Source organism: Barbatula barbatula (genome assembly GCF_947034865.1).
Source record: "Barbatula barbatula genome assembly, chromosome: 8".
Classification (NCBI taxonomy): Eukaryota; Metazoa; Chordata; class Actinopteri; order Cypriniformes; family Nemacheilidae; genus Barbatula; species Barbatula barbatula.
The window spans coordinates 16,798,196-16,821,102 of NC_136771.1; the positions used below are offsets into that span (position 1 = coordinate 16,798,196).

The window sequence follows — 22,907 nt, forward strand, 5'->3', positions numbered from 1 at the left end:
TTCTATTTCTCTGTATTAAGCAAATAAATCTATAGTTGTTTAGCTGTATGATTTTCACGTGATTGTTTTGGTATTATGTGATGTTTGATTTTAATGAAGCTCACACACTTTTATGTAGTTCACTGTTTACTAGGACTGTCTACACCTGAATTCGTATTGACTGTGGGAGTAACCGTGTCTGTTTGTGGTCGAGAGCAAGCCGGGCAGAGAGTACTGTAATATGAGTGTATGTGTGTGCGTGTGTGTTTTGTCAGCACCTCAGCTATCAACACATTTCCTCCATATTATTAGATGTGTGATTTTTTTTTGGAAGGAGAAAACTCTCTTAGGCAGACATAAAGTCAGCTTCATTGATTGACATTGAAGTGAAGACCATTAACTTTTGTGCAGTTTCCTTGTCCGAACACATTTCATGCTATATAAAGTGATTGTGCCATGACCTGAACGATGATCTTATAGGCTCCTTCCTTCAAATTCATAAAGGGACACTTATGTAATACTAAACAGAGTTTTCCAGAGACTTAAGAGACACATTTTCAGTGTTGTTCTTCTCTTTTTACTTACAGTACATCTACCGTTTAAAAGTATGATGTGTTATTTTAAACCAACATTGGGTCAAAATTGGGTTCTAAATTAACCTATGCTGCGTTCTTTCAACCCAAATACTGGGTTGTTTTAACTCATTGCGGGGTCAAATATAAACATTCTCTGGTTTAGTTTAAGTCCATGTTTCACTCAACGAAGGGTTGATATAACCCAATATTTATTACATTGTATCTTGAAATTCATGCTTCTTCAGCACTGTTGTTTTTCCTCTGTAACGTGTCGAAAATAACATCTCATTTGCGAAATGAGATAAACCTGGAACTTTTGTTTCATTGAGCTCTTACCTCTGTCTTCTGTGCGATTCCTGAATCCCTCCTGTTAGTATAAATTTGACTATGTTCCGTGTGATGGCCATTGCTAATTTGTTAGACGTTCGTTGTTAATGGTTGATTTACCTTCTGTAATGACTCTTTACAATCAATAGAGATCGCTTAGCAATGAATCTCGTGCTGCCTGCTCACCACCTTACGCTAGCACTGGTTCAGTAATAATATGAAATATATTCTAAATATATCAGAAACCCTCCTCCTTCCCCAGCTCCACTTGTATAGATCTGCTACAAGGTGATCATGTATAAGCTATACGGGGGTTATTCATATACTGTATGTTACAATTTGTGCAGCAGCAGCATTCCTTACATGCTCACAGCAGCATGTTTCGTATGTATTGGCAGTAGCAAATCTCTGTACTTGCTCCGCCGCAGCAGCAGCAGATTAGCAGATCTATTCTGCCAAGACCAAATACATTTATATGTCATGTACACAACCATGCTAAACCCTCCAAGAGTCGTCATGAAAGAACTGTCTTTATATACTGTAACAGGACCAGTCTTATCTTGTATGAATGAAAGTGAGGTTGACATAGTAGTTATTTTTCATGTCTTGGTCATAAAGTTCCTCTCCGAGTTTCCTTGTAGATCTGAACCAACAGTTTAGTCATATCACATTTGATTAATGTGTGATTCCCCTAATAAACAACCTCTTTCTATTTATCTTCTCTCATCCCTTCATTATTTCTCTTCCTCTAATTCTCTATTTGGGTCAAGTCTCACATTGCCCGCAGCTGTGGTTCAATTCAATTTTGAAATTCATAATAGTGTGAAAAAAATCTGAGTCTATTACACTACATAGAGAATCTTTGTATAAATCCTTCAACATTTTTTCACCTACACAATCAGACAAGATATTTCAAAAGCACACCTAATGTTTCGTTTAAATAGCATATTGTCATGATAAAAGATTGTTTTAGATCTTGTATATAATGGTTCAGTGTAGTTCACCAAACCAACCACTGTGGAGTATCGATAGATTTTCTATTAATTTGAATATATCTTCAATAGCGTAAAAATAGTTGTGTCTCAGCCACTGATAATATAGTATACTCCTTTAACGTAACATATTTTACATAGCTTACACTGCACATATAGGCTACAACTAAAAACATTTACCGGAGTGTTTAACAGCAAACAGAGCGTAAAGAGAGCATTAAATTGCAGCAATTTAATGGAGATTTTCCTTATCCTTGTTATGTCGTTCTAAATGAGGGACAGTTTTAAAACATCATTATAAAACACATTATACCTTAGAATTAAAATAATACAAATTATTGTCCCAACGTGTTTTCATGAAGCATTTGCATAGCATCATTGTTCTGTATCAAACAAAACAGTTGCTGTTTATCATTGTTCCTAAATTTTAGGGATTTTAGTTTGTACGTCTTTTCCTCAGATAGAAAAGTAGTTTACTAAAAAACGGATGTGTGTTTGGACTTTGACATATGGCTGATTTACAGCAAAGACTGAATCCAAAGCACCATTGAGATTAACACTTGAATCTCCTGAAGTATTTCTTAATCTCTGTGTGTTTCCTCAAAGCTTCTTTGTTTTGGTGTTGTTCATCGCACCAAATGTTCTGCTGGAGGGATTATATGCCTGGTGTGGGTTGTGCCTTGGGCCTCATTTACCAGATACATCCAAGCCGAGTATGTCAAACAGGTAGCATCAGTTGAATCAAGTTGCATGACAGGATTTAGCTAGAAGAGTTGTGATAGAGTTACATAGGTCTCGACCTGAGACGACCATGAAAGTATGATCCAAGGGCAGGTGAGGCTAGTGTTATGTAAACAGAAAATGTCTTCTGGAGGACCACTTGCTCTGAGCCTTTTAGAATTTAAATGAGAATACATCCTGTGGTGGATTTGAAGTGATTATTTAGTAAATGTCAACAATAAATAAAACACATTCCTGTATGGCATTTTTAATCACTAAAAAACAAACTAGGACTTTTAGGAGATTTTCCTCACAGGACTGTAACAGTGTCCCATTCATTCAGAATGTTATAAAAAATCCATCAAGCATGCTTAACAATGTCTGTGATCAGATTTGTGACTATAGCAAGCTAGTAGAATGTAGAGTGCCGCTCTCATTTTGGAGTGAGAAAAAAAAGCCATTCAAGATTGGTATTACGTTTTTATAGGCGTGTGGGATAGACGAAGTGAAAACAACATGGACAAACTATTAAAACTACTGAACTAAGGTTTAAAACTACAACTCCATCAATAATAATCTTTCTTGTCATTGACCAAACATTATATTCATTATTTTGATGTTATCATTTACTTGCCCTAGTGTCTTTGTCAAATCTGTATGACGTTCTTTCTTCTGCTGAAAAATGTTGGTAAGAGCACAGCACAGCCCCCCCATTCACTTCTATTGTAACCAATGCAAGTGAATGCTGTTAACAACATTCTTCAAAATATCTTCTTTTGTCTTCTGCGGAAGAAAGTCATACAGGTTTGTTATGAATCATTTTAATCTATTCTATTGTGCGATTTCTTATAAATACTGTAGGTTATGATAATGGACAGATTTGATACGGAGTACCTGGGTGTGTATTGTGTTTGCTATCCCTGACATTGCAGCAGAGACACCACTAGTGGTGAAGGAGAATGTGTTTGTTAACCCTTCTCTCTCTTCGAGCATCAAGGAAGAAAGGAATCTTTGCACAGGAAAGCTGAGACAGGAAAGATGTCATTTATGATTGGAACTTTATAGTTTGATAGGCTGACTACACAGAGTTTGCATCGTATTGTGAAACAATACTTGCGACATAAGTACTCGTGCCACATGACATGCATGTGAGAACAGAACACAGCATAACATTTCCTAAAGAAGAGGACTCTACATGGCAAGGCAACCTTACTTTTACACATGAATTAGTTATACATAGTAGCTTATGCTTTACTCAGCTCAGGCAGCATGGAACCAGATTCTTCCTGTGACGTCAAGTGTCTTTCAATAAGTAAAAAAGCTGGAGGATCGAATGAGACACTGTTCACAGGTTGTATTGTGATGAGTTCTGGTTTGCAGGACTTGCTGACTTTATTTTGTTTATCTTTTTACCAATCCTACTAATAACTACAGTTAAATGACGTTACAAACAACTCTGTCAAAAAAATAACAATATATATATTTTTTTTCTAATAGATACTGGTCAGTCCCAGCATTAAGGTTACATGTATACAAGAACATGGTTTTTGATAGATTATATTCTTTTTCAATAGTATTTTTTTCCTAATGTGCACGGTTGCAAAGCTGTAGAGCTACATTATGTATAAAATATAAACATTTTTATTGGAAATAAAAAAGCACTATGCAAAAATATTACCCATTGAGCAGACGGAGGACAAATACAGTGATCATGTAGAAAGGATCAGGAGTTAGTTTTTCCCCAAAGTACTTGGTCAGTTTGTGATTGTGCTGTCCCAACAGACAGCATTAGTATAGAGTACAGTAAAGCAGAAACCCCTTTGCTTTTACTGTAATTCGCATTGTTATACTATACAATTTAAATGGTTGAAAAAGTGCTCTTGTAAATGTAACATATCTTAAATAAAAGAGGACTAAAATGACCTCTTGTTTGTTGCTTTGGTTGAATATCTTTGCAATTCAGTAGAGGAGAAGCATTTGATTGGTTGCTGGTCACCCTGACAACCTCACTTTACTTTGAAGGTTCTCTGATGTTGGCTGCTTTGCATATTCAAATAGCAGATGTGGTCATGACTGAATCACCAGTATGTCAACGCCTCTCATTATGACATTCAGCCATGTGAGACTTAGATTCTCAGCTAAGAAAGAAATAAACAATAATGTATAGATCATGTACATCTTGTAAAATATATCTCCTTGATTAATCTCAACACTTAATGGGCACATGGTCAGGGCATTCGAAAGGATCTCTCTGATGGGTGAAGGGCTTTAACATCAGGGATATGGCAATTTGGAACACCCCACATTATGGCTTATGTCAATACCTCTTTATTTGAATACAAGTTGTAAAGTTACCTTGAACCTTAAAACAGCATTAAAATTCCTGCCTATAGTTAATGTTGTTGTGGCAAATAAAACTTCATATATTGTCTTTAATTCATATTTATTTCAACTTGTTGACTTCATGTGCTATTTGTTAACATACTGTATTTAAGTATGTTAAAACGAATTTTCTGTTGATGTATTTCTTGAGTGTATGAGAGCAAGTGGTCGTTGAACCACTAATCAGAAGTAAAGAACTGGATTGCACATGATCATAAAACATACGATCATAATATTAAACCCCTGCACAGCCACTGGACCTGTTGGTAGACCCAAACATTATTTTAATTAATGAGACCTTTTCAAATTTAAATAATAAAACAGCACCTTATCAGTCACTGTTCTTATGTCTGATGTCTCCCAGTGAATTCTTACAGCACAAACTTCCTAAGTATGTAGATAGAACAGTGAGGTATATTCATTTTCATAATTGTAGCAAACAAATAAAATCAGCAGATGGTTGAGGCACCTCAACATTGGTATTACATTTGTTCGTTCTGAAATCTCAACATATTGTAGATTTATGTTTTTAAACATACTAATAATTATAATCAGAATAAAATTTAGTGTTATATAAAATTATTTGTCGTAGAATTATACATTTTGATACCAAAATATTTTGCTACACGATTTACTTTTCCTTTGAAAGGTCTTTGTTTGATTTTTCATTAGTAAAGATTTTACTCGTCTGTCAGGATCATTTTTACACAAAGCAGGTTGGCCTCAACTACTTAAGCTGAACAATAGCATTTGGTGTTTTCCAACTGTGAGCTTTTCTTCAGTGGACAACCACATATCTTTTGATGTCTGTTACTTTCTCATTTCCTATGTTATAGATCCTTCGCTTGACTGCACCTCAGTAATTGTGTGTTTTTGTCTTTTGTCCTGCAGTTCCAAGGCTTTGACCTCTGACCGAAAGTCTGCAAGTAACGGCACGGCATGATGGGACTGGGTAGTTCAAGTGAACTCAAGAGTCTGTAGCGTTGTGAAAGATAAATTCTATATTCTTTGTGAAATCAAGAACAAACTTCTCATGCATTCTGCTTGAAATGACCTTCCATACATCCAGATTTGTGAAGTATTTGTTCAGTGGCCCTTCAGGACTTCAATGCTAAAGTGATGCTTATCATGGCTAGTGTGACATCTGCCGTGGACGAGTCGGCATGCAACCATACCAGACCTGCAGTAAGTCCACTGGATTTCCCAGAACCTTCTGCAATATCCACAAATGACCCAAGCCATGGAAGTGACAGCCTTGTCAGTCCATCAGAGGGACCCCCACCAGCCCCTCCACCTCCTCCACCGCTGCTGGGACATCCCGGTCAAACGCACGCTTCACGGAAGAAACGGCGGGTACGGAGCTTCTTCTGGAAAACCATTCCAGAAGAGAAGGTGAGGGGAAAACCCAATATTTGGACTCTGGCAGTGAGACAGCAGCAGTATCAAATTGACGTGAAGTCTGTTGAGGAGCTCTTTGGCCAGCAGGAGGATGTTCGAACCATGACGGGCAGTGGACATCCTTGTTCTAGGAGATCCAGAGGCTCATTTAAGGAGAGCAAGGGTGAGGTAAGTCAACCCGAGCAGAACTGAATCATCACTATTAATAGCTGCTGCACAATATTGTCTGATGGACTCCTGAAGGGTTTAGCTTGTTAGTGTACATGACATATAAAAATATTTGGTCTTTGTGGAATAGATCTGCTAGGCGGAGCAAGTACAGAGGCTTGTTACTGCCAATACATCCACTACATGCTGCTGTTTGCATGTAAGGAATCTTGCTGCTGCACATGTAACATATATGAATAACCCCCCTATAGCGTGCTTGATCACCTTGTTGCAGATCTATACATGTGGAGCTGGGGAAGGAGGAGGGTTTCTTAAGCTCGATGCACTGCTACGACAATGATTAGCAAAGATATAAACGTTGAGCAGCAAGCTCTGCTGTTATAGAAGGAACAAATCAGCTGCGCCGTGTAAAGTTATGCCGCCGTGCAGCAGCAGCGTAGCAGATCTATTCCGTCAAGACAAAATACATTTATAGCTCATGTACACTACCATGCCAAACCCTACGTGAATTGTCAGGACAGAAATACAAATAGGCATGGTGTAGCTGGGCAATTACACGTTATTAATGTAAACACACATGTGACGCAGTATAATAAATCTGCTAATGCTAATTACGCCTGCTACAGCGCTCAACAGTCGCCGGAGGTAACCACAACATCAATACATTTACAGATAACATACACATTCACAGATTTAGTTACATCAAGGCATGAAACGCATTATACAGAGCATAAACAGGCTTTGTATGCCAGTTAAAATTCATACTACTGAGAACGTTTATTCATTTAACCTGTTCTCATATCAGTTACTTTCGGCATGTTTGAGCGATAACATGCTCTAGACTCCATGTTGTTCGAGCTGTATAAAACGGATGCATAAAGGCCACTACCAATAAGCTTAATATTTAGCTCAAGCATATGAGTTATTTATGGGGTTGCTAATTTTCTTAAATGAATTAGGCAGACCACACATTATGCACAGCGAGTAAGTAGTCCATATAGTCAAAATCCTTCACTGATCTTAGATCCATATGCTTTCTGAAGCGTGCTGCACTGCTACGACAATCACTAGCCAAGATTTAAACGTTGAGCAGAAGGAACCAATCAGCGGCCCTGCGTGTTAAAGGTTATTATGTCCGATTGGCTTAGAATATCACTGTGCCATCTAGAGTTTCATTGCCAGAACTTGTCATTTGTCTCAACAGTGAAGTTGCCCTCTATAGTGGTACAGGTTTTGCTAATGCTCAGCATATTTCCGCTCCTACAGTAGCAGTCTTGGGACTTCATACAGTATTTGATTTGAATTGATTTTTAAATGTGCCTGACTGAGTAGCATGTGTTAGGATTGCACAACACTGAATTCTTGTAACCGAGCAGTTTGCAATTTTGCTTAATCACAGTCTTCACAAGAAGTGCTTCATCAGCTGTCGTTTTGTCATCATTTGCCTTAAGAGGTCGATAAAGACTGATTCAGTTAATTCAGCTTTTTTTTGAGGGGGGAATTCACATTATTAAATTATCTTTATATATAATTATACAGTAAAGTACACACATTATCAGAGGTCGATAGTTTCACATAGGTAGTAACATTGCGGGAGTAAGTTTAAAGTTTCTTTTACTGAGTATTTTTCTGGAATTTATTTTACTTTTAATTTGTTACACTGTGTAACTTTCCTGTTGTCACTTATTTTAATGTTTTACAAAATGCTTAGTTTTTTCCAAGGTTGCGGTTTCTTTTCACCGGGGGGGGGGGGGGCATTCTTTAATGAAATGAAAAATTGGCAAACCTATATCTCTGAAAGAAATGTATGTCATGTATGAAAACTTTTTATATTTTTGGAGCTTAGGTTTTTTCTGTGTTTTGCCAAATCTATGTCTTTGCATCCCAATTCGCATATTCGTTCTAAATACTATTCCAAATTAATATTAGTATGTCCCAAATCAAAGTATGTTGAAATACAGTAAGTATTCCAAAATTACCAGGATGGTCTACTATTCTCGATTAAAAATGAGAAGTGTAGATCCATGGACACTACATGATGCTGGGCTATAATAATAAAATTACATTGTTGATTCACTAAATTATACAGTAAACATTACATTACAAATAATGAAAGCAAAAATGTTTAAATGCAAGAAGGAGATTTATTGTGATTATTTGACTTTTAAAGATCACAATGTCATGTAGGTAACATGAGTTTTATTATTTAAGAAGAAACTCCCACAATCCATTTCTAGAAAGACTATTATTCATAACATGTCAAACAAGTATTTCAAAAAGTTGTCACAGCTAAATAAATGTTAACATGTAAATTAACAATAACTGCCCTGAACTGTTTGCACCATGTACTGTAGTTCATTCAATGTCATCTTTTTCTGTTTTAATCAAATGTGTACACATTTCTTATCACTGTACTGGAAACCATAGTTTGTTTCCAACCTCTGCATAAAACAAACATGTCACTATTACTCAAAACATATGGTCCCTTGTCATTTTGTGTCCAAGCGACCAGCTGTGTTTCTTCGCTGTTTTGTGTGGTCGATGCAGGTCTGGTAATTATCCACGAAGGCACCAAGTGTACCTGTGCAGATCTAATGTAGCTAAGCTATTGTTTGTTTGAGGTGGCGTGGACCACGTGTGTGGTCTTGTGTGTAATTTCAGACTCCGCCCTGTTCGTCCTTTGAGCTTGTGTTCTTTGAGCAGCACAAATTGCATGTATCACACACATGAGTCATTTAAAGGTGTTTGCTAGAAAGAGAGAGAGAGGCATCTTGTATGTCTGTTTAGTTGCCAATAAAAAGCTGTGTCATGTTGGGTAATGACCTCAGCGTATGAGTCATCACACTACAAAGGTTTCGTCGCTTTTTCTTTTAGGTATATACAAAATTTAAATCAAGTGAATATGGAATTGAAAAGCAGAGGTGCAATAATTCTGAGAGTTTTTTTGTACTACTGTGTTTTTATTTATTGTAATACTGGGAGACTCATAATTCATACAAAAATCCATGTTAATATGAGGCAAGAATTCCTATTACAGTAATAAAAACAAATCTCACTTTTTAAATTTAAATCATTTTATAGCCCAAAATCCGAGGGGCCCATGTTTTGTTTGAATGCCCATTGTTTGTGATCATAATAAAAACGTTTTGTCCTTCTGTGCATCCTCTCATCCAAATGAATTATCTTTCCATCCCTCTCTTCTCCCAGGTCAGCATCCTGGATTCCAAGAGAGGAATGAACATTGGAATTTTCCTCAAACAGTTCAAAAAGTAAGTTTCTCAGAGAAGTCCTTTTATTTATGTGTTCCAGCGCAGAAATGTGATCTGGTGGTCAATGGACACCCAATGCTTTTGTGTAGTGTTCAATAGCTTTTGCACTCGGTTTGACACCTGAGTATTTCACACAAGGATGTCACGTACATTCATTGTGAGATATACGATTCAGCTAAGGCAGAAAATAAGATAAGCGTCTGTAAATTCTGTTATGAGCGGAAGCGGGCAGGTGGATGTGTCCTGTGTAAACAGTGCTTTTGTTTGATTTGTTGAACTAGTATTTCCACATCTTAAAGACAACACAGTACAGTTAGCGGTGGTCACATAGTTATTTACATGTTTTTATATGAATCGTTTTTGTGTCTGTGTTTATTATGCGTGCATATGAGTTCTGTCCTGTGTATGTATGCATGTGTGTGGACACTGTATCAGCCGTCACCGAGGGCTGATCACAGCAGATGCTGAGTCATATTTACACTGTTAAATCACTAATGTAGAAGGGAAGTTCTCTAAAGGATTATCCCATCTTAGTGTATTGTTCACACATGTATGACAGAACATTAATGAAAAGTATATGGTCATTTGTGAGAAACAATTGAAACGGTTTTAAAAAAGCCTCATTACCAGGCGACCATTAAAAAATGTTCAATCCCATAGCATGTTTGGCTAAAAAATTAGAAGTCGTGATGCCTAAGCAAGTTTTTATTAATCATACATCATTAGACATAATGAATAATATAACATATACGTATAACATTTTTCATATGTGGGGAAACAACCTGAGTTGCTAATGAGAGTCAGAAAAGTCATGTACACAGCATGACAAGAGACTTTTAAAGGAGTAGTTCACCTTCAAAATGAAAATTCTGCCATCATGTATACACCCTCTTCTTATTTCAAACCTGCATGACTTTCTGTTTCCTGCAGAACGCAAAGACATTTGGAAAAAAATAGAACAGCACAGCCCCCCATTCACTTCTATTCTAAGTAAACGGGGGGCTGTTAACAACATTCTTTAAAATATCAAGATATATAATGACAAGAGGGTGAGTAAATCATGACAGAATTTCATTTTTAAGGTGAACTTCTCCTTTAAGCTTTTAACTAGAAAAATCTAAAGTAATCTGTTATCCTGGTAGCCATTTGAAAGGTACTAGTACATGTGTGATTAAACAGTCTTTAAAAATGATACAGAGGATGATAATATCAGTCATGGATTGATGGACAGTTGTGGCCTAGTGGTTAGAGAGTCGGACTCTCAGAAGATTACCGGTTTGATTCTCAGCAGGTAGCGACTGACGTGCCCTTGAGCAAGGCACCTTACCCCGTTTGCTCCCCGGCGCTGCAGTGATAGCTGCCCACTGCTCCGGGTGTAAGTGTGTTCAACACTTGCAATGCGCGGCGTGTTCACTACTCACTGGGTGGGTTAAATTTAGGGTCACCATAACTGACAAATAGGTCACTTTCACGGACACTTCTCTTTTCCACAATATATTCATATTTATTATACATAAATATATACATAAAAATAAAAAACAGCCAATATTGTTTTGTCATTTGAAAATGCTAAACCCTTTTTATTTAATCTGTTTAAATTACAAACAGAATAGTAAATAATTTAACAGTAATTCTTTCCTATGTTCAAATTATTATTTGTGCAAGGTAGAGAACAGAATTATCTTTTCTATGACCATTTTTGGTGTTACCGAATTATGTTTTATAATTAATATCTTAACTGCCATGATGTTTCAGTTGTTTCGTGGGAATTACTTCGCACAGACAAAATGCCAACAAACATCAACTGACAAGTTGGTCGGCTCAAGTACTAGGCCTATCGTGGCCTATTCCTATCAAATTACTCTTAATAATTATAATAACATTAATCAGGTCCCGCACTTTATTTTCTCATTCCTGCACGTTTTAAAAAACTAAACCGAAACAGGCGCACAAGTGCAATTGCTTCCGATGGACACTCATCCTTTGTATTTACAAATATTTGATGAAACCTTTTTAGATCGCCCTACACCTCGTCGAAAACTCACAAATAAGTATAATTTTAGATGTTTAAACACTATTCGGAGCGGGATAGATGAGGGCTTAATGTGCTTATTTTTATGAAACTTCAAATTAATCGGAAATCAACACTTTTTAGTTTTGCCTGTGGCTCATAGACCGTGCCCATTCCGAATCATATTATTTTGCGTACCCCGGCCTGGACCTCTTTTTTAAATGAATACCTGTAAATTATACCACACTGCTTAGACATTCCAACACCCAACAAATCCCGATTGAGCATGTTCAGTTGGGTGAAAACAGACCAATAGCAACAGACACAGACGGGGCATCACACAGATAATTTGTCTGTGCGGTGTGAATTGGCCTTCATGTGTGTATTTCTATGGAGCATACATTGAAGTGTGCGTGGGTTAGTCTCATGTAGGTTCTTAGTGGTCTTGTTGCCAGAACAAACACATGATCGTCTGTTTTGTACTTGCTTTGCTCCCTCAGGTCCAATCATGCAATAGTAGAAGATATCCGTCTGGGCAACAGTAAACAGTATGGGGCTGAACCACTGAAAGAACTACTCAAACTACTACCTGAGTCAGAAGAGGTGAGAAGACCTTTAAACCTCATCTGTACATTATATTCATAGAGGATGCATAGTGTATGAAAAGTGTTGGTGTATTTCATGTATGACTGTAAACTTAAATCATAACACAATATTTATGACCAGGTAAAGAGATTGAGAGAATTCAAAGGAGATCCCAATAATCTGACACTGGTCGATTCCTTCATGTTCCTGTTGATTCAAGTACCATGGTAAGAGAACGCTCTTATCCATGAGACATCAATTTATATGCTCATTTATCCTCTTGGAATACATGCAATTCAACTATGCTTGTGTGTCCACTTTTAAAGCTTTGAGGTGAGTATTGAGGCTATGGTACTCCAGGAAGAGTTCCATCCATCTTGTGCATCAATGTGTCGGGAGATTAGCATTGTGCGTCAGGCTACCGAAGGTAAGACCATAATGCATTAAAGTATTTAGAGATCTATAGTCTGTTTATCTGCATTAGTAGTTTTCTAAATATTGTGTAAGCATCTTGCCAAGTTAATTCCTCTAACTCCTCTAACCAAAGATTTACATGCATGAAACATGCAAAGTTGATGTGCTAAAAATGTCAGTGCTGCTCTGCTCATGTGTTGTACCGGGGACTGCGTTATCTGCTTTCGCTAGTTTCCCCTAAATAAATATGTTATCTGATGGGTGCAGAAATGTGTTCCCTGGTAAACAAACCTTCAACTTTTGCGTCGCTAATGCAATGCTCTAAATTTGAGCTACAGGAATCTTTATTCTTTGTATAATATAAGTGTGTCCAGCCTGTTTTTATGTGTGGCTTTTGCTCATGCTTGTTTGTTCGCACAAAATACAGCCACATACAATTTGATAGTTTGCTCAAACAATCAGCTTATTACCTTTACGTGTGGACAGCCGAGTGAATTTTCATCAGGGCTCAGTCGGAGAAATTGGAGGTGCTGAGTCACTTTCTATCTGTCAGCAATGTCTTTAGTAGCCATTAACAGAAACCAATGTTGTATGACCTTTCTACAACTCAACAGTACTTCGATGTACAGTAATAGCATAATGTTTAGCACTCCGTTAATAATCATTTAACTACTGTTAAAAAAGTATTACTAATGTACTTCATCATTATAACAGCCTAACATAAACAAGGACACATGTCCAAGTGCATTTCTTAAAGAATAGAGAATATGACACAAAATAGTAAGTGTATGAATGTTGAATTCCGCGTTTAAAAATAATGTTTGTATTGATTATTCCACAGAAATAATGACTTGTGAAGAGCTCCATGCCATTCTACATTTGGTTCTCCAAGCTGGAAACATCATGAATGCTGTAAGATTTTCTATTTAGTTGGCAGAATTTGATAGATCAAAGACTGAATGCTTTTCCAGCGAGGAAACGGCAAACGTTATTATTGTGTAGATAGAATCCAGTATACAGACTTGTCCTGTCGATGGTCTACCTGCGTGCTTTAACCACGTGCACAAGCAGACCATTTAACCTCGCGCAGTCCAACTACAGGACAAGTCCGAATTTTATCTTTATGTACACAATAATAATCTTTGACACTATAATCCTTCCATTTTTAATATTTGGTATGTTTGTGTGCTGCTGCACGTCCCTCTGTGTGTTGGAAGAGAGTGCATGCATTCTATGGGCACATATTACTAACACGCTCTTTAAATAACCAAGAAAATATTGCACCATTATCTTTAGACCAGGTTTCAGCTGGTCAGTGGTACACCTCGGATTAGCCCAGCACAAATGGATGTAAATGCATTTGCTATTTAAACGAGTGGCTCCTGATGTGAAAATGAGAACTGAAACAGGCTGAAACTAGCAAAAGACACTTGCGTCGAGTTACTGAAGTTGTTTCTTAGGACGAAATAAAAAACGTTCTTCTGGAATAAAATGGCGCAGCTGTTTAATGGAAATGGCTGGCAAATTACATTACAGTGTTGGTTAAGCAGTTGATGTGTGAATGATACTAATGGATAAAAGAGAGGCCAATAAATGCCAATAAAGTACCTTAAACTTGAAAATTGAGAGGAAGCTGCAGAACTTTTGAATAGTAGATGCAGGATTTTAGTTGGCTTCATATTTTTTGTTTATAGGGTGGCTATGCAGGCAATGCTGTGGGCTTCAAACTGTCTTCCCTGCTCTCTCTGGCTGACACCAAGGCCAACAAACCTGGCATGAACCTGCTCCATTTTGTGGCACTGGTAACTAGAACTAGAACCAAATGCAAATGTGGTGTACTGCAGTGTTTTTGCTGTTTTTATTTTACATTGACTTGCCACTTTTACTTTCAGGAAGCACAGAAAAAAGACGAGGCCCTTTTGAAGTTTCCAGAGAAACTAACATGTGTCCAGAGTGCAGCTAGGTATATTTCACTTTGTTTCTAAGATATGTCTGCACTGTAAAAATGCCGTGATATGAAACTGTGAAATTCTGTAGGTTTCACAGATGAAACCTGTTGGTAAAACGTGTCCGTAAAAAATACAGAAAAACTCTGTAAAATTGTCTGGGAAATTATCAATGAAATGCCAGATTTTTTTCAACTGGTGTCTTCAAAAGTTCTATTAAGAATTAACACAAGTTTACATGTTGATTACTTTCGGTGAGTGACCATTATGGTGATGAGTCTTTGCTTTAGTTGGCATCTTGACCATTTGCATCTTAAGTTAAGTGTTTCCCTAGATTTAATAAAACATGCACTGAAACAGTTGTTGTAGAGTTTAGGTACTGATATAAAGTGATTATGTCATTCTAATTATCTGACTGTATGAAATAAAATTATATTCTGAAGGTTTTACAACACATCTTGCACATGTAAAATGGACTAGCAAACATCAAGAATACAAATTTTCGTCTCAACAATGGTGACAACCAAAAAACCTCTTAAGATAAACCCGATGCATTCTGGGTACCATCAAAGTACAAAACTCATCCATGACTCCCAGCATGCATTGCAGCAGTAAGCGTTTCATTTGTTGGTCACCACTGTTGAGATTCATTCACTGCTTCTTGATGTCTGAGTCAAAAATTAAATTCAAACCTTTTAACTGTTCAAACACTCTTTATATGGATTTTTGCAGGAAATGTGGGTCTCCAATGTAACCCATTTAGACCATTGTAACAAAAACCTAATAAGAAACTTTAGAACATCAGAATGTCTGAAAAAGAACCTTATCAAATTTGATTTCGTTATTATTTGCTATAACAAAACACTGTCACAGCAGCCAAAAGCTCTGATCACAACAATGGTGACTTTAAACAACTATAAAAAGTAATGGATGTAATGCTGCAGTCCCTGTGAAGCAGAAGTAGTGATCGTCTTCAGTATGTGGACATATTTCCAAGATGAATAGTGGGTGTGGCTCATGTTTTTCACTGTGAATTGACTGGACGAATAAAAACAGGAAGTTCCCGTATGTTTACGGTAGTTTACTGGCAACAACAGCTGACAGTATTTTTCATTAAAAACAACATAAGTTTTCTTTTCTGACATAATTTTTTTGTTGGTCACCACTATGCTGAAGAGTGAGTCTGTGTTTAAGTCAGGGTCAGGCAATGATGTACTGATGTTATGCTGCATGTTGCTTTGCAATTCATAATAAAAAAACATCAAAGTCACTTTTGAACGAAGATATAAAATAAATAAATATAATGTTTTCACTTTTATGCATTAGGTCCAAGTTTTGATTTTATATAAAGAAATGCTCTTAATATAGAAGACTAACTTCTCATTACTTCTCTGCTGTCGGTTCTCAATATTTCACTGCCTTATTTTTTCATTGTTGCAGAATCTCAGTAGAAAACATTGAGGCAGAGTATTCTTCTCTATATGTCAAAACGCGTTCTTTGGAGCAGAAAATTCAGGATGACAATGTACTGCAAAAGCAGCTAGATCCATTTTTGCAGGTAAATTAATTATTTTCCAATAAGAGTTTAATATTTCCATTTTTCATTTGTTAAAGCTATAATACATTATGTTTTGCAGGGGAAAAATTAACTAAATAACTTGAGTAAGAACTTATGGGAAATTGACTTCAGCTTATATAGAGATATGTAATGTAATGCTCTAAACAGAATGGCAACATTGAGGCAAAAGTTATCATTTGCAGATTTAAGCAATTATTTTGGTTGTTTTTGTTACTATTGTCATTATCTTTTATTTTATATGATTTGGTCAGAACAGTGTTGACTCCAATATCTAATGTCATAATGGTGCTATTATTACATTTTTGATATTATGAAAAGGATTTCCCTTGTTCCTCCCACTAATGTTAATTTTTGTGCATTTGTCATTTGTTTATTTATTTATTAGAGCGCTACACAAGCCCTGCAGGACCTTAAATGCCACAGACTTGACTTGCGCAAGGAGGGCAATGCTCTCATTGACTTTTTCTGTGAAGACAAAGACACCTTTATATTGGATGAGTGCTTTAGAATCTTCCAAGACTTTTGTCTTAAGTTCAAAAAGGCAGTCAAGGTATGACATACATTTTCATGAAAAAGTAAAAAAAACATTATTTCAATGAACAAGAAGTAATAGGAATCAAGAGTTTATCTGTATCTGACATTACAACATGGACGTGTTCTGTGTAGTCATTCCCTCTTATTGCACTCTCCTGCAGGACAACCTGGACAGAGAATTAAAAGATGAAGCCAGACGGCGACGCTTACGGGAACTGGAGGAGAGACAGTCTGCCTGGGCTGGAAATGAGAAAGGTGAAAATGTAGGCTTTGGTCGGAGTAGTAGTGAAAATGACGTTGACATCCTATCAAAAGAAGGTCTTATGGACTTCTTGCTTCATTCAAGACCTCAAAGCCCCCACAGTTTTTTGGGGCGCTCGGCTAGTGCTCGTCGCTATCATCACACGGTTGGTGACCGTGGCTATGTGGAGCTCGTCTCTGGGCCTTCAGCTTCTGAGTACAACAAATTTAGCAGCCTTCCTCGTCCCGGCAGGAACCATAAGAGAAAGACCATGCCCTGGCTTTTTTCACAGGATAATAATAGGGAGCTGGACCCACAAAGTCAAGCTTATCAAGAGATGGTCTCAACTCCAACAAAGGCTGAAACAGAACCGATCAGTCCTTTAGCTAAACACTCAACTTCTGGCTACAACATGAACAATGATCCCTACAATAATAATAATTATACATCTCTCTCAGAAGGTGGAGTTACCCCCCAATTAAGTAACTCAAAGAATGTTTTTCAGAAGACATCTGGACAAGGTGTTGGACACATGAGTGTTTGTGTAGAGAAACACAAACTAGTTCCTGGCCTACACCCCTTTGAAATAACAAGCCAGGTCAATAACAACACTCATGTTAGTTTAGACAACCCGTGTGAAGTTGTAGTGACAGATCTGGAAAGAGATGAAAACTCTTCCAATCTATTTGTTCTTGATAGCCCTCCATCTAGTAGAAGTTCTGAGAAAGCACCCACGCCTGAAAAACTATGGGACGATATGTCCAAGGAGGAGGAAGTGGACACAAGCACCTTTTCCTCAACAACGTGTGATACCCCACTGCCCCTTGATCCATCTGCGTCCAATAAGAAACCTGTGTTAAATATCATAGACTGCACTGAAACTGACTGTTCTGTTGTGTTGGACTGTTCTGAGATTGAGAGTTTTCCCATTATTAACGAAGTATCTGGAACTAAATCAAAGCCACAGAATGCCAACTTTTCAAGAATCCCTCAGGATGCCAATTCCCTTTCCTCCAATTTTGAGTACATCAATGGTCACTCTGCATTAAGTTATGAACATCTTGGAGAAAACATTGACAGAGAGAGTCCAGAACCAGTCAGTCCATCCGTAACTACAGAAGAAGCAGAGACAGACAGCTGGGACACAGCTGAGGGGCGGAAAAATGAGAAGGCAGTCCAGATCTGTAAACCCAAAGCTACCATTCATGTCAAAACCAAGACGTTGTCCAAACCTGGGTCTATGCATACCAGCCGTCGCCCAAGAGCCCTCACAGCAACTGAGACGCAAAACATGCGTAAAGTGGTGCCCATTACGAGGCAGAATCGATCTGGTAGTAACTTGAAGAGAGTAGAAAAAACCCCTGGACATGAAAGCGCTGAACCCAGGCGTCCACTTCGTGACCAAAGCATGCCAGCTAGGAGAGGTGAGAGACAAAGCAGACCCGCAAGACCTTCCAGTCTCCCTCCAGAGAATCCCAGGGCGCAAAGAGGAACACCGGCAAGCAACACCAACCCTCACTGGACAAGGGAGTCAATTCAACGCACACCCTCCTACAAGAAATCAAATGCCAAACCTATTCGTAACATCTCAAAACCAGCACCAGAAGAAAAGATGTGTCGTTCAACAATGCGAGCCTTGGCCCTAGCACAGGCCCAAGTTACTTCGGAAGGAATTACAGGTGAGACTCTAAACAAAACCCCCAAAGGTTCATTCCCCAGTTTTGCTCGCAACACTGTAGCATCCTCTTCCAGATCTAAAAACGACTCCCCTGCACCACCTGCAGTAGGGATACCATCAAAGAGTTCCACTTTATCAAGAACTGGCTCTCAGAGATTGGCTTCTGTTGCTAGAACGGACTCGGTCGGTAGCGGACCTTTGCCAAGGAGTGAGGACAAACTAGGGGGGTCTTTAAGGAGGGTTCAGAGCGTAAGGGCTTCCAGTCGAAGTGACACAACACCTCTACAGTCCGGACGAGAGCATTCCTTTAAATCTAGCAGTTTTTCAGAGAGATCCACACAGAATAGAGACTCTGTTTCTGTATGCAGGACCAATAAACCAACATGGAAGTAGAGTGGACATATAACATACTAGGTATAAAAACAATGTTGAACATGGCAGATTAAATACATTTTCTGCACATGCACCACTAGTGTCACTAAAGAGCCACTCGTTGTCTCATATTGTCCTGAATGTATCTTCAGCCTTTAGAATGTAGCTGAAATAGATGCTCTGCAATTGTTTCTAAAGTTATGTAAGCTACTGTCACCATTTGACAGCATATGTTAGAAGCACTTTCACATCCATACACGGATGGTTCTGATGGCCTTCGTGTACTTTACACATCATCAACTGTCATGAACTCACACTTAAAACACATCAATCACAAATTATACTTAGATTATATTTTTAGTAATTAAATATGTGAGCTGTTTCACATATTCTCACAAAGACAATTTGTCATATATTGACATGCTCGCTTTATCTTATAATGTAAGTAGTAGTGTTTACTAAGATAACATTTTCATTAAAACAAATGAAGGAAACAGATGTTCCACTCAAAGATATTCCACCAAAATGTTTTCTGTGCATGACAAATCAAGCTGACGTGATGAATGTCTATGAATGTTTTCCACATACATCTTGGCGTAGCTGATGCAATGGAAGTTGAGTGCAGCACCTCATAGTTTAAACTTTAAAGCCTCTTCAGAAAATATCTCAGAATATATTAGGTGTCTTTAAAACCAGTGTATTTACAGTATATAAGAGAAATCGTTTAGTATGTGTTATGGGGTACACTGTTATTTTTCTTTACAGATTTTCCACATATAATGTGAATAAACCTGTCATTTTTTAAACAAAATTTTAAAATACAGTAAAAAAAGAATTACAGTAAAAGACAAACTTTTACAGGTAAAACCTTTTTATTTACATTTGTACAGTGTAGTTTAGGATTAGAGATAAAGAAAACACATTTACCAACAATTTAACAACACATATGTGACCCTGCCTGTGAAAACTCATAATCTAATTACAACCCCTATGATTTCAGTGTTTGACATGGCATTACTCAGTTTATATTAAAGATTATATTTTCACAGATCGATCTTTACATTATGTAGGATCCATTTATGTAGAGTCAATCACAAAAAATACCTAAGTTGGGTTTTTCACATGCAAGGTCACATTGTATATAAAGAAAGTAAAGACACCTAATATAAAGCAGGTCTTACATCTTCAGTGGCTGCTGATTTGCTTTCAGATTGAATTTCACTATAAACTGCTGTACAATCTTGCTGCTGTTGTGACTGTTTTGCGAATATACTGCTACTTATTTGTAAAGCCATACTGTTAACCAGGAGTGGCAAAACATGGTGCTAGAGGGGAGACTATAGAATATTGTGTGGTGTAAACATTTGAGAAAGCACATACACTGTATGCAATGTTCTGACAGCATGTGTTTGAGGAAGTAACGTATGTTTACATACAACAGTATCTGTGTTCTTAAAAACCAACAAATCAGTGTTAGAATAAGTCTTATTAGGAAAGTGTGTGCACTATACTGTCAATGTGCAGGCTACTGTCTGTGACTACTGCTGTTATGCCCTTGACCAAGGGCATAACTTCACTACCATCAGCTTGCCTCACAGCAAAGCTATCTATTTTTCTTAGCTTTCTTTGTGTCTATTATGAAGCCATTGTATAAAACAGCTTTATTTAATTGTAATAATAAGTCAACACTAATAGAATGCTGTTTTTATTTTGTTTCTATGTATAATGCGCTAATTCAATGTAGTGCTGATTTCACACTATGACAACACAGAAGGCCTAAAATCATTCTACCTCTAGAATCACATTTGCCACCTCTGGTTCAGATATTCTGATGGTTCACTCTGAATCATTTATCAAGTGAATCAATGGCTTTTCTGCAGGTGTGCCTCAGTTACATTGTACAATGCCTTTTTCATGTTGTGAGAAAAGTTAATGTACTGTATTGACTTTTGTATTTAGTACCGATTGATTAACATGCATTAGAATGCATCCATGGCAACATGGGGAAATCTGGCACAATGGAATCCTTGTTCCAGCTGTAGATTGCAGTTTAATCATATACACAACAAAAACACTACGATAGTCAAGGTTGTTGATTTAGATAACTTTGAGTGACTTAAAATGAAAATGAAGGTTGCATTTGTCCATTCAGATCATTTTGAATGTTAGTGCTTGAAATTTCAATTTTGAATGTTATTTTTGAGCCGTTTTATCTGTGGTTGTATTATTACAATCAATATAAGCTAATCAATAAAAGTCTATGTGAAACTTATTACAATTCTTAAGATTTCATGCATGCTTTATATGAATTGGCCAAATGACCACAATACAAAAAGTTGTCTGTGGGTTGCAGAATAGTATTAATACCATTGCATCTAAGAGATATCTTTACTAAAGGCCTCAGCTTCAAAGGACTGTGTCTGTTGTCCTGGTAGACCAAAAGATTGCAATTTATTTATGTCATGTTTATGTGAGGGTTTGGTTTAGGAAGTCAATGGAATGTCTTTACAAAAACAGTACCCTGTGTAGTAAAACAACCACGTTTGTGCGTGAGTGTGAACTTGGTTTTATATCCCGGTGGGGACCTAAACCCGAACACACCAACTCATGGTGTGACTTGTGTCATCGTGGGGACCAAATTTGGGGAAAAAAGCGTATAAGTCTAAAAATGCTAAAAGTTTTTTATGATCTCAAGGTGTAGGGGCAGGCGATAAACTATACAGTTTATACAGTATACAAATCATTAAACCATTAGACTGTCCCCACAGAGATAATAAACCAGACACAGCTGTGTGTGCACGGCATGCATGTGTGTATGTGTGATGCAAATTAAGTTTAGTCAGACAAACAAAGAGAGAATCTATAAATCATTTAACCCAGATAATTGCAAATAGTAGGAAACATGTGATCCGTGCTATTGCCTTCTTTTCATTTGGTACATTTAGTTACTTTAGTGGTCAACTTACCACATTAACTGAGGGTGAACAGTGATCTTTTCACACTGATTTGGAACAGCACACTTATCAAAGTTACTGCCCAAACTTTGTTTTTATTTCCTTTACTATAGTGCCACCTGCTGTCCATTCTTTAGAGTAACATGAGGTGGGCCTTTCCCACAGACTGACTTTTATGGCAGTCTTTGTTAGCTGTGAAGTTGCCATAGCGATGCTTTTTTAGAAAAGAACAATTTCCCTCAGAGCTCTTATTTGTGTCACATTTTAAATATCACACTTGGTTTAACTGGAGTAAAAAACACTCGTTTGCAAAAACATTTTGGAAAATATGTTTTATATTAAGCATCTTTGGTCTGTTTTTCTATAAATTAATAAAATATTAATACACGTTATAAATCAACGCTAGCTTTATATAATATATTGTAGTACAGTAAAACAACAGTACTAATCTAGTTTAGTGCATTCCACAGAAACCGGCTTCAGGTGGCAGTGACAAAACAATTTCTATAGAGTTCTATAGCATATACAGTATATTAAAAAGCTAGATATTGTAAATAAAATATATATTTATTTAATTTAAAAATAAAAATTAAACTTATTTGAATGTAAATTTAATTCTACTAACTCACAGATACTAGGTTCTTACACTAACACAACACTAGACGGCGCTCGATTGCTACTGGAAAGCAAAGGAAAGGTTTTGAGGAGAACGCGGAAGCACGTGCAAGTAGTCCATTGGCTCTGTAGAGGTGCAGTCGTAGGCCGGATGATTATAAAAGGGGT

The 22,907-nt window shown here is 37.2% G+C and overlaps 1 protein-coding gene across 1 annotated transcript; it reads left to right on the forward strand.

Moving 5' to 3' along the window:
- Positions 1-6,094: 6,094 nt before the first annotated feature.
- On the forward strand, positions 6,095-21,435 carry fhdc1 (FH2 domain containing 1; the record flags this gene model as incomplete). Its single annotated transcript, XM_079461944.1, has 11 exons — positions 6,095-6,541; positions 9,749-9,810; positions 12,322-12,424; positions 12,548-12,633; positions 12,733-12,833; positions 13,662-13,732; positions 14,515-14,622; positions 14,713-14,783; positions 16,207-16,324; positions 16,731-16,895; positions 17,041-21,435. The coding sequence occupies 11 exons, from the start codon at positions 6,095-6,097 to the stop codon at positions 19,189-19,191; spliced, it is 3,483 nt and encodes a 1,160-aa protein (XP_079318070.1). The 3' UTR covers positions 19,192-21,435.
- Between the last annotated feature and the right edge of the window lie 1,472 nt (positions 21,436-22,907).